Below are 15,486 nucleotides of genomic sequence, written 5' to 3'. Positions count from 1 at the left end.
TAAATAAGTTTTTGTGGTTCATGTCCCGTACAAAGCTGGGGCTTAGTAAGGATTTTTTTCAGGCTATCACAAAAATAGAAGTGTTAGAGCTCCCAGCAGTCCTTTTTGCCCTGATTTTTTACCCTCACCCACCCCATAGCATCTTCCCAAGCAGTTTCTTACCTGTGGGGTCCATCAGCCACCTTTCTCCCCACCGTCCCCCAGCCCTTTAATACCCGTGTGTGGCTTTTCACCTCGTTACAATTAAAAATCAGGTGAGTTTAGGAGGGCTTGAATATACGGCATCCTCCCACTGGAGGCTTTCTCTCGTTGTACCAGGCAGCCCCGCTTATTCTGCTTAAAATTGCAGGATCCTGGCTGGGAAAAAACGTAACCAAGTCTCTTGACTCAATTTTCTTGCTGACGTGTGATGTGATGTGAAGTAACGCTCATGGGCGAGCGCCTGGCTCGGTTGCCCGCTCATCTCAACACGTGAAAAGAGACCTTTTTTGTCCCCCCTCTTGAGTTTCCTAAAAACCTCTCGAGCTGAGAAAAAGCACGCAATAATTTTATCCTCAAGGAAACATTATTCCAAGAAGCTGGAGGAGGGTTGAATCCTGTGGTCAGTGACCCAGGGCAGCTCCGGGGGCCAGAAACGCTTTGTGCTTCATCGGGATGTTTCCGCCAGCTTCCCGGGGTGGGAAGGAGTTGGGAAACAGAGTGGGAGGAAAATTGTGCTTGTTTACAGAATTTTATTGACGAGCGTGAGATTTGTGTTTCTTTCTCAGCACGTGGGCCCAGGAGAGGTTTGGTTTGCCTCCCCCGGAAGGTTTCCTGGGGGGAGAATGGTCCAAAACGGGGCCCCTGCCGGTATTGCAAATGTTGATGCTTTTTGGATCATTCCCAGGCAGTCCATGGCATCTGTGGGACCATGTGAAGTGCCTGGAGTGGGTGGGAAGCAGCGCCGTGGTCAAGGAGGGATGGGGACTGGTGGTGACAGCCCAGCCCCATGGCCAGGAGACATCTGGCCTCACTTGGTGCTTTTTTCCCAGCGGCTTGGGAAGAGGAGAGGCTCTTCCCAGGCAGTCAGGGGTCCCTAGAAAGAAGAAATCATTGAAAAGTTGAACTCCAGGGAAATCCCAGTCACTTCCTTCCAGGCTGGAAAAAACTCAGCTGGCAGATATTGCTTCAGAAATGTTCATCTGTCTTTTGTCCTTTGTTTAGACCATGTTAATTGGATTAATCCTTAATATTTATAAAACCAATCTACTGCTCTTTACAAGTTGGATAAACGCGGAGCTCTCTGTGCCTCTCCTTGTCTGTGCACTAAGGACAAGCGGCTTTCCCGAAGTGCCAGCCAACAATCCCATCTCAGGGTGCCCCCCCCAGCTCCAGGGTTCCCAGTGGGGATCTGGGGTGCATCCACCGCCCCAAGGGGTGCAGAAGTAGAGGTCTACTCTGGCTCTTGGCAGTTCAGCCCCACTTGGGGGGAACAGATCAGAGCTGTGCTGCTGTTGGGAGGGGGTCTCAGCCCCCTGGGAGCCCTGCCCTGGGCTGTACGACTGCCTGGTGTCCCTGGTCTCTCCTCTGCCAGGACGTTGCCCCAGTACTAATATCATCACAGCATCAAACATCAAACCATAGCATCGCTCCTGCTGAAGGGCCAGCACAGGACAAAACCACTGCAGGGACATCTGGATTTGCAGCACAACCTTGGAAACTGCCTTATGGAGCATCCCAATGTGCTGTGGTCCCTGTCTCTCATCACTGGGCTGCTCCGGCAGCGCTGTGGGCTGCGGGCATGTGGGGCAGAGCGAGCCCAGGGGATGCCCGGGCTCCTGCCTGCCTGAGTGTGACCTCCTCATGGAGGGACACCACCCCACGGAGCTTCACAGCAGCCCTGGTGCTGCTCCTTGGGTCAGGGCTGAGCGTGGGGCAGCCCAAATGCATCCTTTGGGCGCAGCCGCTGCTCCTGCAGCGCTTGTATCTAGCTGTTGGGCTGGGTGTCGGAAGGCTGCAATGAGTCCAAAGGGATGGGAACATGACAGCCTGTTTTATAGGAACGTGCCCCTTTTTTTTTCTGAGGCCCCGCTCAGCGCATTTATTCCGGTGTTTATTAGAGCCCAAAGGTGTTTCCTGCGGCTGGGTGCAGAGCTGAAGCCATCCGCTCAGCTTCCCTCTGCCGCTCCAGCTGCTTGTGCCATCAGCCAGATGCAGAAATAAGGAGAAAACACGGAGCTTTGCTGGTTACTGTAGGATTTGGGTCTCCAAAGCGTTGTCAGGAGCAGGCTGAAGGGCGCTCCCCTGCTCCATGGACTAGGTGCGTGTCAAGGGCTGGTGGGGATGGGGGAGATGGGGGTCTCTGGTCAGTGATATGAACATGCATGAACCGTAGGACAGATGCTCCAGCACCGCATCCCGGCAGGAGACGGTGAAAAAGGAGCTGGTGGGATGGAACAGGAACAGGAGGACCAGCACGGCTGGTTCACCTCTTCCCCGGGGAGAAGAGAAGGCCTGTGTGGGTGCCCATCATGGTGACGGATGCTGCCTTATGCAGCAGCTCCTCCTTATCAGCTTTTCATGGGCATCACACCCCTATCAGGACCAGGAAAAAAGACCTTCTTCCCAAGGAGGAAGCTTTTTTCTCTGTTCCTGAATATTTCTAATTATTTTGGGACATGTATAATACATTTTTTTTTGCCGAGGGATTGAAACATGCATGGAAAAACTTGGTGTAAAAGAAAAAGCCCCTTCAGGATGCTGATGGCATCCGGGACTGTGTCCCTGGTGCCGGCAATGGAGCATTTCCAGGTGGCGTTTCTGCCCACTGGCAGCCGTGGAGGGGCTTGCAGGGGTCTGGGTGAGACCCCCCCAGGGCAGGGGCTTGGCTGGACCGGTGCTGAGGGGGGAAGCAGAGGTGTGACTGTCCCCCACCCCGGCCTGGGAGCCCCCACGCTCTCACGGCAGTGTGAGATGGATGAGGTCCCGCAGCGCTGCCGATGTTTTCTTGGAGTCAAAACTCCTGAGCCATCCAAACCTTAATAGCCGCACGGAGGCTTAATGGGGAGCTTTATTCCTCATTATCGACATAGTTATTCTGTGATGGGATGTGCAGTTTTGCCTGTCTCATAAATACCCACAATCTGCTTTTTAGTGGTCAATATATAATCCTCAACCGACCTCATACAATGACCAAACCCCTTCTTCCCCTCCCACCTCTGTGGCTTTCTGCAGCTGGAGGATTTGGTTTTGGGGCTCTGTGCTACTGCACGGGGTGTGTTGTCACCCCGGTACGGGTGTGGGGGGCTCCGGCCACCGTCCCCAGTGCCTGGGGCTGCTTCTCGAGGGGACACGGGCTGGGGACGCGTCAACAAGCAGCGTCCATCAGCCTGTGCTGGATTTAGTCCCCCTTTTTCCAAAAGTGAAGCAAGTGCTTCTTGCAGAGAAGCCCAATTTTAAAATTGAAATCGCACCATTTTAAAAGTTTGCACCTTTGAAATGTCACCATTTTCAAAGTTTTCTCCACAGCAGCATCCAAAACAGCTTTTTCCCCGTGGCTGAGTGCAGCCCCCCCCATTTCTGATGCTTGCAAAAGCCCTAAAAATATCCAGCGAAAAAAAGCGTCCCCCCCTTCTATGTTTCCCCAAGGAAGGGGCTGCCCTGGGGAGGCTGCGGGGACCAGCCCCTCGCCTGTCACCAGCCGCTGGTGGCCCTGGTGGCTTCATGGACCAGCCGCTGTGGCCCCGTTGCCCTGTCACATTGTCCCCACACGGGGTTTGGGGCTGGATCCTGCCCTAAATGTGGGGGGGTGCTTTGCAGGGGGTGGGGGGTGTGCTCTGGGGGCTCTGAGCAAGCTGCTGACTCGCCGGCAAACTTTACCTGGGCGAACGAATAGGTGTTGCTTTACATCCCGCTGCTGATCCCGGGGTTTCTGGACAGGTTAACGAGCACGTTGCCGGGCTGTGCATGAGTCAGGGAATGTGCCGGGTATATAAATGCCTCCGTTTGGTGACGGTCTCGGGAACAAACACTATTTGTGCTGGAATGACTTTGTTCTCTAGAAGAAAGTAGGCGGCAGTGCGTAATTATCCTGAACGGGGCTGGCAGTCACCGGGGAGGAGGACGCAGGGGTTGGCGTGATGGCTGGTGGCTGGCGGGGCTCATCCTCGTGTCCCATCACTAGCGATGCTCCAGCTGGTGCCAAACTTCCCCGGGGGGGCAGCCCCGTGGGGGTCGGACCCTACCCTGCGACGGGGAGAAGCCGGGAGAAGGGTTTGTGTGTTTGATCTCGGCCTCCCGGGAATGGTGAATTGAATGTTTTTGCTTTCCCTCTCTGCACAGAGCTCTTGTCGAGTCAATGAGAGACCTCCACAAGTCTAGCGTGCTGGGAAGCAAGCACGGCAGCCTGGTGAGTGTCCCGCGCTGGGCATTTTAATAAGGCTGGGACAGAGAAATGCATAGAAACAGCAGCTGAGCCCAAGCAAGCCAAGAGCCCGACCGGCTGGCCCTGCTCGGAAGGTCCCTTGGCACAAAAGAGAAAACCACTTCATTTACACCGGAGACCTGGCCGTTCTTAGCCCTGGCTGCTTTTTTTAAGTCAAGTTCGGGGTGCGAACCCCCAAACTTTTGGGCCGCAGAGCATCCGTCCTGCGGCGATGCTGGAGCCGGGCTTGCAGGCAGGATTTGGTGGCTGAATTAACGCCTGCACACCCCGAACATGTGTTGCTCTCCGGGGCGGAATTGTTATTGAAATGAAGAACGGGATGTGCCTAAATGTTAAATCTTACCGAGCCTCGTTAGCATGAAAGCCATTAACGTAGAACAAAAGCCGTTTTCAAGGTTGAATTGAGAAGCATCAGAGCATTAGAGGACTGGAGAGATTAAAATCGGCATTTGTTTAGCTCTAATCTAATGTGCATGGAACAATAAGCATTTGATGACTAATTTTGGCAATGCTGGGTATCTTATCAAAATATAGCTGTTTAATTTCAAGCTTTTCTTTAGGGAGTGGATTCCAGGGGCATAAATCCTACATAAATGCTTTGCTTAACGCACCGGGCACGCACTGAGCAGATCCTGTCCTCCGTGGCTGGAGGAGCCTGGGCAGGACACATCTCGGGGTGACACTGTCCTGATGCAGCCCACGGCTCCTGCTGGTGCTTTTTCCCCTCCAAGGGAAAGAAATAGTGGCTTTGCTCAAGCAAAGCTAGCGGGGACAGGGTTGGGGTGGGGAAATGGCTTTGCAGTGGTTGCAGGGACAGTGTTTTGCCATTTTCCAGTGTTGGTTTAGGGCATGAGCACAGTCCTGCTCATCCCAGTGCTCCACAGGTCCCCTGCCTCTGGCCACTGCGGGTCCTGGGCTCCCCCTCAAGCCCACGGCCAAAAAGTCCCCTTTGAGAAGAGGTTTAATCCCCCCTTGGCCACGAGGCTCCTAAATCCCCCAGTGCTGATGCTCACCAGTTGTGGAGGAGAATTGGAGACAGAGCATCAGGACCAGAGCAGGGTCGTGCCCACCTTGCTGGGACTTTGGGGACAATGACTCTGTCCTGGAAGATGATGTAATCAGGAGTGTGGCGTGGCAGCGAGTTTAGTGGTGGCTTTTTCCTCTAAAATAAGCCCTGTTGAGCTATTTTGTTGCTTTCTTCCCTGCTTTGCACATGGGAGCTGTGAAGAGCATCCCTGAGCAAGGGCAGGGGTGGTGCTGGGCAGCCCTGTGCTCCCTACAAATGAAGCCATCTCCTTGGGTAAGACCTACCGAGAAGCAGCTCTTGTTTTTTGCCCGTTTTGCCCACTTCATTGCCTTAGCGGCTGATCAATACTCGAAATGTCAAACTCGAGCACCGCTGACCTTTCTGATGGAAAATCACTTCTGCCCAGCGGCTCCCAGGGATGCGCGGGCGACGTGTTGGCTCCGGAGAGGAGAGAGGGAAAATCACCCCATGCAAAGGGGGGGCACGGGGGCAATGCGGGGGTGGGTTTCAGTTGTCTTTGGTTTTCTTCGTGCAAAACTCTGCCTTGACTTTAACTGGAAAGCCCCAGATGGGGAAAGCTCTCCAGAACTGCTTCCTGAGCTAGGAGGAGGTGAGAAAAAAGGGAATAATGTATTTTTGGGAAGGCACTGTCTCCTGGACTGCCACAAAACTCCTCCTGAAAGCCCCATTTTTTCTAGGCAAGAAAAATGAGTCTCGGATTTCCTTTTCTCAACACACTCGTTCATGCAAATATTTTTTTCTTGCTAGTCAGCCATAACCCTGGTACTTAACCATGGGCAGAGCAATAAGTCAGACAGTCACGATGAAAGGGCACCGGTTTCCTATTAAAAACCTCTCTAAGGCCGTGGGGGATGCTACTGCCATCGCCGTACCCCAAAGAGCTGCTGGAGCTGCCCCAGCCCCCTCGTCAACCCCTTCAGCTTCGTACAGGTGAAGGCAGAAATTCATTTCTCTGAAAGCTTTCATGACTGAGGCAGATTAAATGGCGCTATATATAGGATATAGAGATTTTTTTTTTTTTTTTAGGGATTACAGTCCACTGTGCTGTGTAACTGCCTATTGCAGCGTCAGGGGCTCTTTGCGCAAGCTCTCCCTCCTGGCTGCTGTTGCCAAGACTCCCGATGCTTGAAAAGATGCATTTAAAAATAAACACATTGAGACAAGAGCTGTGGCCTGCTGCTGCTGGTAGGCAAAGGCTGGAGCTGCCAGCGGATCAGAAAAGCCTCCAAAGAGGAGCTGGTTTTTTTCTTCTTGGTTCCTTTTCTTTTTCCCAGGCAAAGGGCAGTGATGTTCCCTGGGGGACGCGGGCAGAGCTGGTCCCCGTGGGGGTTTTGTGCGTGCTGCTGGGACACGCGGGTCAGATCCCCCCCCGCCCCACAGCATCCTCTCTGCCTGGCTGATGGCGGGGCTGCAGGGTGGGTACCAGTCCACCATCCTAGAGAAAAACCTGCAAAATAAAAAATTGGGGGTTGGGGTATTTTTTTAATGAAAAGCTGAAGCTGCTCTCTGCTGTAAAACTGAAGAGCAGCTGGAGAAAGTCACTTAAAAGCTTATTTCCCCACGCTGCAAGAAGCAGGAGCTTGCAGGGTGCCCAGAACGCGACAGCTCTGTCCCCTCCGCAGCCACAGGGTTGCTTTGTTCCTCGTCCCCGGGGAGCTCCCGGCCCCGCTCGGGTGGGATGCCCCATCCCTGGAGGGGTTCAAGGCCAGGTTGGAGGGGGCTTGGAGCAACCTGGTCTGGTGGGAGGTGTCCCTGCTCAGGGCAGGGGGTGGCACTGGGTGGTCTTTAAGGTCCCTTCCAACTCAAACCATTCTATGGTTCTATGTGTCAGCCCTGTGGTACATGATGCAGCCTTGGAGAGGCTGCAGCATCTTTTCCTCCAACCAAATGCGTTAGGCTGTAACAGCGTAAGGGCTGAACAAAACCCAGGCATCCTTTCCCTATTTTTCACCGACCACTTTACCAGTCACTCTTCACCAAAGATATTGCCGTCTATATGGTCTCTATTTCTTATCCTTCTGTGGTCCATCCACTTATGCCAGAAACAGAATTCGGAGATAAAGATCATGGCTACCAAAACTTACCCTGCTGAACCTGTCATTGATGTGTTTATGGACGGGAAAGTATGAAACCCTAATAACCCTAATAAATCCCACAATCCAAAGTGAGGGGAAGCTTGTTGCCCTTTAATAGGAAAAAAAAAAATAATATTGTAGCTCCTGGGATAGATGGGGATAAAGAGGGAAGTCAACTCTCTGCAGCCTCCACGCATGGTCCAGCCCATCCTCTCAGAGAAGAAGATTTGCCCATCCCTTCCCTGGTACGGGGCTGCAGCTCCTCAGCATCATCATCTGCACCCAGCCCTATTGTAGGTGGAAATCTTGTGTTAACCAGCCTACACTGCCTGCTCCCGTCCATCTTCTCCCCATATCTGCTTTTGCAGGGGAGCCGGGTCAGGGTAAGATATTAATGCAACTCCGCAGAGGTGCCAGGCAGCGCGGCAGGCTGCACCCAGAGCTGCAAATACCGGGCTCCTTGCCTATAATATTGTCCCCTGGGGTCTTTCCCCACCTCCAGGTCTGTGTGTTTTCCTCTGGTTTTGAGGAACGGCACCAAAACCGGTGCGATGACCCACAGAAACAACCCGGCGCCCCTCTGCATTTCTTCTTCAATTAAATATTTTTGCTAAATGAGGGATATTCCCCCCCCCCCCCCCCCCCGAGACGGGGTGCCCAGCTCGGCGCAGACGCCCGGCGGTGGCAGATATCGTGGCTCCGATTATGAAACCTCAATGAGCTGCTTTGTTCTTTTGTTTGGAGAGGAGGAGCGGGATGGCAGAGCTGCCCTCCCCTCCCCGGGGCTGCTGGGGGGGGAGCGAGGGGACAGAGATGCTCTGCACTTAAAACAAGGGAGGAGTTTTGTAATGAAAGTTAAAACCAGAGTCCAAGAATAAGACAGAAATAGAATGAACTTTGGAAATGGTGGCACATTAGTGCAATTCTGGAGATGGATGGAAATGACTCCCATTAATCAATAATATTTTTTTAATGCCTCTAAGCCATCGAGAGTGAGGTGATGGAAAAATATAAATGCCCATTAGTGTCAGCAGAATGTAGAGAATTACTCAAAGAAGTAAGTTTCGTAAAAAAATTATATATTGTAGCATTGCATATGTTCAGGATAATACCTTCCGGAATTGCTGGATGTGGCCCATCGTAGGGTGACAGGAGCTGGTCTCTTCCTGCCGGGAGTTCGACCCGAGCCGGGGCCAACTGGGGGCTCCGGAGATGCCTGCGGCTTCATGCGGGTGCCCAGGGCAAGCGGGGACTAAAATTAGCAAGACTTTTTTTTTGTCTTCCGTCCTCTGTCTTCCCGGAGAGCAGCGGGGTGATGGCTGGGGGGTCACAACCGTCCCTGAATTCACCCCGAGTTTCTTTTTTTTTTTTTTTTCATTTTTCTGTTCTAGAGCAGAGAGAAGGGTATTCATAGGGGGAAAATAATTTGCAAATGAGAACGATGGGTTCTGAACGGAGAGAATTTTGCAAAATTTAAGTCAACACCCCGCAAATAGCGTGTAAGTGAGGAGAGGAAGGAAAAGAAATTTGGAACAAAACCTCCAAGAGTTTGAAATGCTGGTTATTTCCGCAGCTGGTGAAATGCAGATGGAGCAAGGGTTCAAATTCAAGGGGAAGACAGCAAATGCAACATGTCTCTTTAAGTTTTGGGGGAGAAAACTGTCCCCTGGTGCATGGTGGGCTTGCCACAATGATGCCACCACGGCCAGGTCACGGCCACCTCTCCCCACACCCTGTGGGACATGGGGCACGTCGGTCTCTGCGAGCAAACCCCCCCCTGCAACGCCCCCCGCCGCCGTTGCTGCCCCCCCGGGAGGAAGCGAAGGGCAGAGGGAGCAGCGTGGGACCGCGGCTGGGTCGCTTTTTCCAGCTTTTCCTCTCCCGCTTTGTCTCGCCCGAGTCGAGCTCCTTTGGGGAAGGGGCCTTTTCCCTTCCCGGCTGGGAAACGTCCCCGTCACCTGCAAAATCCTCGGTGCCGGAGGGAGCCGCGTCCCGCCGGTGTCCGCAGCATCCCCGCGTCCCCCCCTTCCTCTCCATCCCCTCCTCGTCTTCAAAAGCCTTCAGCCAGGAAATAGGATGTTTGTCCAGCGCCGAGCTCCAGCTTGGCCCCTCCGAGCCCGGAAAGCCCGGGGAGCAGAGGAGTCTGCAAAGCAGCGCGCTGGGGGTGGGGGGGAAAGAAATACGTAAATAAGAAAACTATTTCCCATTTGAAACTATCCCTCTACTCTGGATGGCGGAGGCTGCGGGATAAGAGATTTTCATCCTCCTGGCTAGAAATTTTGACTTGTTTTCAACAGTTTTCCACCATAAAGGGGTGTTTCTTGTGAAGCCGTGTGTTTTGCTGGGAAGACTTCCCGCGTGCAGCCCGTCGGCAGCCGTGTTTGCAGCGTAAAGGCTGTGCATCACCCTTTGCACCTTGGTTTTTCATTGGCTTTCTTCTTCTTGGCATCCTTATGATCCCTTGGTGGCCTTGTGAGTGGGTTTGTGCTCTTCTCCGCATCCTTCGGGAGCAGCTGGGTGCCGGGAAATCTTTCCAAATTGGAGCTGTCGTGTCCCCGGTGGCACTGCCACGGGCTCAGTGCTGTGGCCACCATGGGCTGCCAGCAGAAACCAAAGGGCTCCTGCTCCTTCCTCCATCCCCTGGATGCTTGGAAGCCCCGTGAGATGACACTAGCTTCAAAAGAGAAGGTTTATGTGTAGTAGGGAAAAATAAATGGAGGAGTAAATAGTAAAATTAAATGGAAAAACAAAGCTGGCATCTGCCTGGAAACTCCAAGTTTTCATGAATCCAGAAGTGAAACATCGGTCACAAAACCCACCCCAATGGGATAATGCAGTGGGAACCCAGTGATGTTTTCTTGGCCAGAAAATATTTCTAGGGTTTTATCTGTGGGTGGTGCCTCCTGCAGCCCAGTGGGCTCCACGGGGAAAGGGGTTTGGGTAAAGCGTGGATGGGCAGATCCCGCCGGAGCTGGCAGCACCTCCACGTGCCAAACCCGGAGGTGGAAACAGCGCAGCAGAGCGAGACACCGCTCTCCCTGGGATGCTTTCCAGCCAGAGAGCACGGCCTCTGCCAAAGCCATCTGCCGAAGGACCAGACGTGAAGATGATGCTTGGAAAGTGGGCTTTGCCTGCCCGCCCGCCTCTTGAGCTCCAGTGATGGGACAAAAAACTGGCAGGAGGCGCCGGGTTCAGAGCCAGGCGAAGGGGCAAAGGATGCTGAACTTCTTATTTTTCAAACCAGGATCAGCGTTGGTGCACAAGTGTCCCATCAGCTGCTTTTCCCCGCTCCGCAGAACCCTCTCCATCCGAAGGCTGATGCTCCCCGCAGCTGGCAGGGCTGGGACCCCCGTGAGCATCCCCAGGCCCCCAGCTCTCCCATGCGGCACGGGAGCTATTTTTGGCACGGGAAAGCCTCCACCGGCTGACAGAACCAGAAAAATGCAGGAAAGGACACATCTGGGAGCCTCCTGCCACACAATGTCAGCTCTGGGCAGCCCCAAGCCCCTTGCCAGGGATTTTGCCGGCGTTTCCGGGCTGTCTGCATCCCCGGGGCGATGTGACGCTGCTTACAGGAAATACTGACCCAGGTTAAAAGAAAGAAACTCTGGATTTCTCCAGCAAAACAGACCACTTAAGCTTATTGCTTCCTCCCGGCATGGAGACTTGCCCGGTTTTTGGTGAAAGAATAAACCAGGGAGGGCTGAGGAAAAAAGAAGAGATGCAAAAGTGCTGAGGTCCTTGGAAGCAGCATCACCCTCATGGCTGGGGACCGTGGTGGGTAGGGAGCATGAGGACCCACGTTAAGGGTAAAAACACATCTCCAGGGTGATTTGAGCTCGTCTGTGCTGGCGCTTCATTTGGCAGCAACTGGTCAAGTTGAATTTCTGGATGCAGAAAATATCGGGAGCCCCTTCTCTGCTACCCCTGCACGGCAGGAGGGGTTTCCGCAGGGGGTTTTCTCCTGCGTGGGGATACGCTACAAGGCATCTGAAAAGGTTAGTGGGAGAAGAATTCAGCAAACGGCCCTTTTTGGTAGAATTTGGGGCTTTTTTATGCACTCGGTCCAGAGCAGAGGGGCACTGACAGCAGGGAAGAGAGCAAAGTCGAAGTCCCAGGATCATGGAGCAAATCGAGAGCTTAAAAAAATATCGAAATGCATTTTTGTGCTTCTTTTAATGTTATAAAAAAAATAATTTCAATATGAAAACTCATCTGTTCAGACAAAGGAAAATGTAAGGCTTAGTGAAGCTCTTGAAAGCCACTCCTCAGGCTGCGGCGGGGGTGTTTTTCCTTGCCCTGCCTGTCCCTGACCGCTTGGGTAGGTTTGGCAAAGATTCACAGCGCCTTGCTGGACGCGAGTCTGCATTTTTTTTCAGAGCAGAAACCTCTCCAGCCAAAAAAAGTCTCTCTGCTCTCATTTTTGGGTTAAATCCTCAAGGATCTGTGTCCTTTTCCCTTGCAGCCTGGGGGTGCAGCCCCGGTGCTGCCGTGCGTCCTCGGAAGGATGCTCCCAGTATGTGCTGCTGGTGGGATGGAAAATAGAGCTGGGATTTGGGGTGGGATACGGGGTCAAGGCAGCGCAGGGGGATCCTCCTGAAGGTTTCCAGCAGGCAGGGCGAGGAATATCGTCACAGCGGGGCTCTGCTCGCACGAGGTCACGGCGACGTGTCCCTTGGCATCATGCACAGTCCAGGCTGTCACCCTCGGCTGCTCCTCGCTGCCTTTTGCCCCGGAGCCAGGAGTTAATCCCACCCTTGGGCTTGCTCCTAAGAGTTAGAGATGGAAACGCTCCTGTTTCCAGCCTTAAAGCTGAAGTTCCAGTCTCAAAGCCTGAAGTTCCTCCTCTCAAATTCAGGAGGTGCTGCTCCCAACCGTGTGCCCGCGGCGCTGAGTGTGGGGCGAAGCAGGGGCTCAATCCCAGTTATTTAGGATCAGAGCAGCCGCCGGAGCGTTTCTCTGGTGTTCCCCCCGCGCTGCAGAGATGCTCTCAGCAGATGACCCAGCGTCTAAGTACACACTTACAGGCTCTTGTCAATAGATGCTGGCTACGAAAACGTGAGTGGCTACGAGTCCTCAGGCGTGCAATTACCCCCTGTTTGGATAGAGCCGAGTACTTAAGTTGCTCTAAGGCGGCTTAAACGCTTATGCTCTTCTGCACACTCAAAGTGCCTTAAATCTTTATAGATTTTTATCATGAACACTTGTGCTACCATAAGGGTTGTTTGAAAGAAGACTGAAATGAAAAAAAAAAAGCAGTCTTTTTTTTTTTTTTTCTTTTAAAATAGAATAGACATAGAATCTTCATGGTTGGAAGGGACCTTCGAGATCATCGAGCCCAAAGAAAAAGCAAAATAGTGATGATGAGCAAAAGGGCGCTCATTGCTCTGCGTGCGGCCGCGGCGCTTGGACTTGCCGTGGGGAAGCGGGATGAGCCGGTGGATCCTTGGGATCCCTGTTCTGCCGGCATCAGCTGGTGGGACCCCTGGGAGCATCTCGCCGGCCTGAAGCAAGTGCCTCCGCGATGCTGCCCGTTACCCACCACGGGGGGAAATCCATGCCAAATAAGCCGAGCCGGCTGAACACGCTCCCCGACGCTCGCTCCCTGTCTCAGTGCTCTTATTCTGCCCCGGTGCATGCTTTCATGCGCTCCGGACCAACCCGTTTCCAAGCCATCGCATTAAAAGCCTTAATTCATTTGTCATGTGCACGTGAAGTGGCAGCGCTGTGCGCTCTAGATAAAAGCAGTGCGTGCGGCACGGGAGATGGGCTTAAATTTTGCAACAGTCGAGAGCCTTTTAATGCCTTGTGTGAGTCGTACCTTGCACCGGGGAGACGTCTGATATTCTTTTTTTTTTTTGGAGGGTGTTATATATTTGCAGGTCGGGGCTGCACCGCTACCGCTGTGCCCCGTCAGGCCGAATCCCTATTGCGGGCACGGGTTGGAAACTGGGAAGGGAGTGGGAAACAGGCCGTGGCGAGGGTATTTTTGGAAGGCTAAGCCCCCGTGTCTTTGCCTGGCAGATGTCATGGCGCCCGCAGTACCGCAGCTCCAAGTTCCGGAACGTCTACGGGAAGGCGGCCAGCCGGGAGCACTGCTTCGATGGCATCCCCATCACCAAGAACGTCCACGACAACCACTTCTGTGCCGTCAACGCCCGCTTCCTCGCCATCGTGACGGAGAGCGCCGGCGGGGGCTCCTTCCTCGTCATCCCCCTCGAGCAGGTAGGAGCTTTGGCCACGGCGGAGGTGACTCCCGTCTGGAGCCGGTCCCCGAGTGCGGGTCTGTGGATGCGACCCTCCATTGGGGGTGTTGGTGCACAGCCGGCTTAACGCGAGCCAGCAGTGTGGCCAGGTGGCCAAGAAAGCCAACAGCATCCTGGCTTGTGTCAGGAACAGCGTGGCCAGCAGGAGCAGGGCAGTGATGGTGACCTCTGTACCGGGCACTGGTGAGGCCTCACCTCGAGGGCTGTGTTCAGTTCTGGGCCCCTCACTACAGGAAGGACATTGAGCTGCTGGAGCGTGTCCAGAGGAGAGCCACCAAGCTGGTGAGGGGTCTGGAGAACAAGTCACACGAGGAGAGGCTGAGGGAACTGGGCATGTTTAGTTTGGAGAAGAGGAGGCTGAGGGGAGACCTCATTGCCCTCTACAACTCCCTGAAAGGAGGGTGTAGAGAGGTGGGTGTTGGCCTCTTCTCCCAAGGGAATAACGACAGGAGCAGAGGAAACGGTCTGAAGTTGGGGCAGGGGAGGTTTAGATTAGATATTAGGAAGAATGACTTTACTGAGAGGGTGGTCAGGCACTGGCACAGCCTGCCCAGGGAGGTGGTGGAGTCGCCATCCCTGGGGGTATTTAAGAAACGTGTAGAGGTGGCACTTCATGGCATGCTCTAGTGCCTGAGATTGTTGGGTTTTTTTTGTATCTGTGTGTATATGGTTGGACTCGATGATCTCAAAGGTCCCTTCCAACCATGAAGATTCTTTGATTCTGTAATTCTGTGATCCCAGGAATCCCCTCCTGCAGCAGGATGCATGGAAGCCTCTGCTCTCCTTCCCGTGGGGTTTTCTCGTGCGGGGAAGGGAGGATTTACAGCTGCCTCAGGGAAGTGGGATTTTTTTCCTTTAGGAAGAAAATGAGACATTTGTTAAAAGCTTCTTTTTGCTCCATCATTTTTGGCATCTCTCGGTGAGCACGTGCTGGCCAGGCGGGCGCTGGGCACGTCTCCATCCTGCCCCTTCGAGATGGCAGAGGCTGCTGGGGTTTGTGACCCCAGAATTTCACCGACACAGCCCCCCGAAAGCTGGGGAGTCCCCGTGGAGCCCCTGGTCCTGCCCAGCGGGTAGCCATCCTTGCCCTTTATTTGAGCTAGTCTGTATAATCTCAGCCCTCAAATTTCACACCCTGGGCATGGCTGTGCACCCAGTTTTCCTGTTGCAGAACCCCGGGGGCTTCTGCTTTGTGCCTTCCAGCAGATGCCACCTCGCTTAAGATTTATTTTTAAGCCTCCATCACCAATCTGTAGCCCCTTACGAGCAGCCAGGGCCCGGGAGCCGTGTGCTGTGCCCTGTCCATCCTGTTTGCAGCAGGCATCCCTTCTTCCCACCACGCTGTGCTTTTGCTAAGACCTTCCCTGGCTCTTTGCACGAGTGCCCCCATGAAATCCGCACGTCTCTTGCCATTTTAACTTCCCAGAAATTCAGCTGATGCTTCAGGAGCTGCCCCAGGGGACGGCGCTCGGCATGCAGAACGCGGTGCCAGGCAGAGCTGTGTCTCTGGGAGGAAAAGCCGGGCAGCAGCGACCTTGAACATGAAATAAATATTACCTTTGCTTTGCTTTGGTCCCAAAACCTGGGTGGTGGGCACTGCCGGCCACACACTGCCAGTGTGTGGAGCAGCAGTGTGTAGTACCCACATCCCATCCCTGGGCATCCTGCCCTCAC

The 15,486-nt window shown here is 53.8% G+C and overlaps 1 protein-coding gene across 2 annotated transcripts in view; it reads left to right on the top strand.

Moving 5' to 3' along the window:
* The first annotated feature begins 4,336 nt into the window (after positions 1 to 4,336).
* The window catches only part of CORO2B (coronin 2B), a 33,555-nt gene continuing 22,405 nt past the window's right edge, over positions 4,337 to 15,486 (top strand). The window contains exons 1-2 of one of the 2 annotated variants that reach the window (XM_074155407.1): positions 4,337 to 4,387; positions 13,571 to 13,771. In XM_074155407.1, the coding sequence (XP_074011508.1) occupies positions 4,337 to 4,387; positions 13,571 to 13,771 (252 nt within the window). Of the gene's footprint in view, positions 4,388 to 13,561; positions 13,772 to 15,486 lie in introns of those variants that run through there. The other variant, XM_074155408.1, reaches the window with a different exon arrangement.

This window comes from Numenius arquata, chromosome 11 (assembly GCF_964106895.1).
Source record: "Numenius arquata chromosome 11, bNumArq3.hap1.1, whole genome shotgun sequence".
NCBI lineage: Eukaryota > Metazoa > Chordata > Aves > Charadriiformes > Scolopacidae > Numenius > Numenius arquata.
The sequence above is the reverse complement of the archived record's forward strand: the minus strand, read 5'-3'. Positions and strand labels throughout refer to the sequence as shown.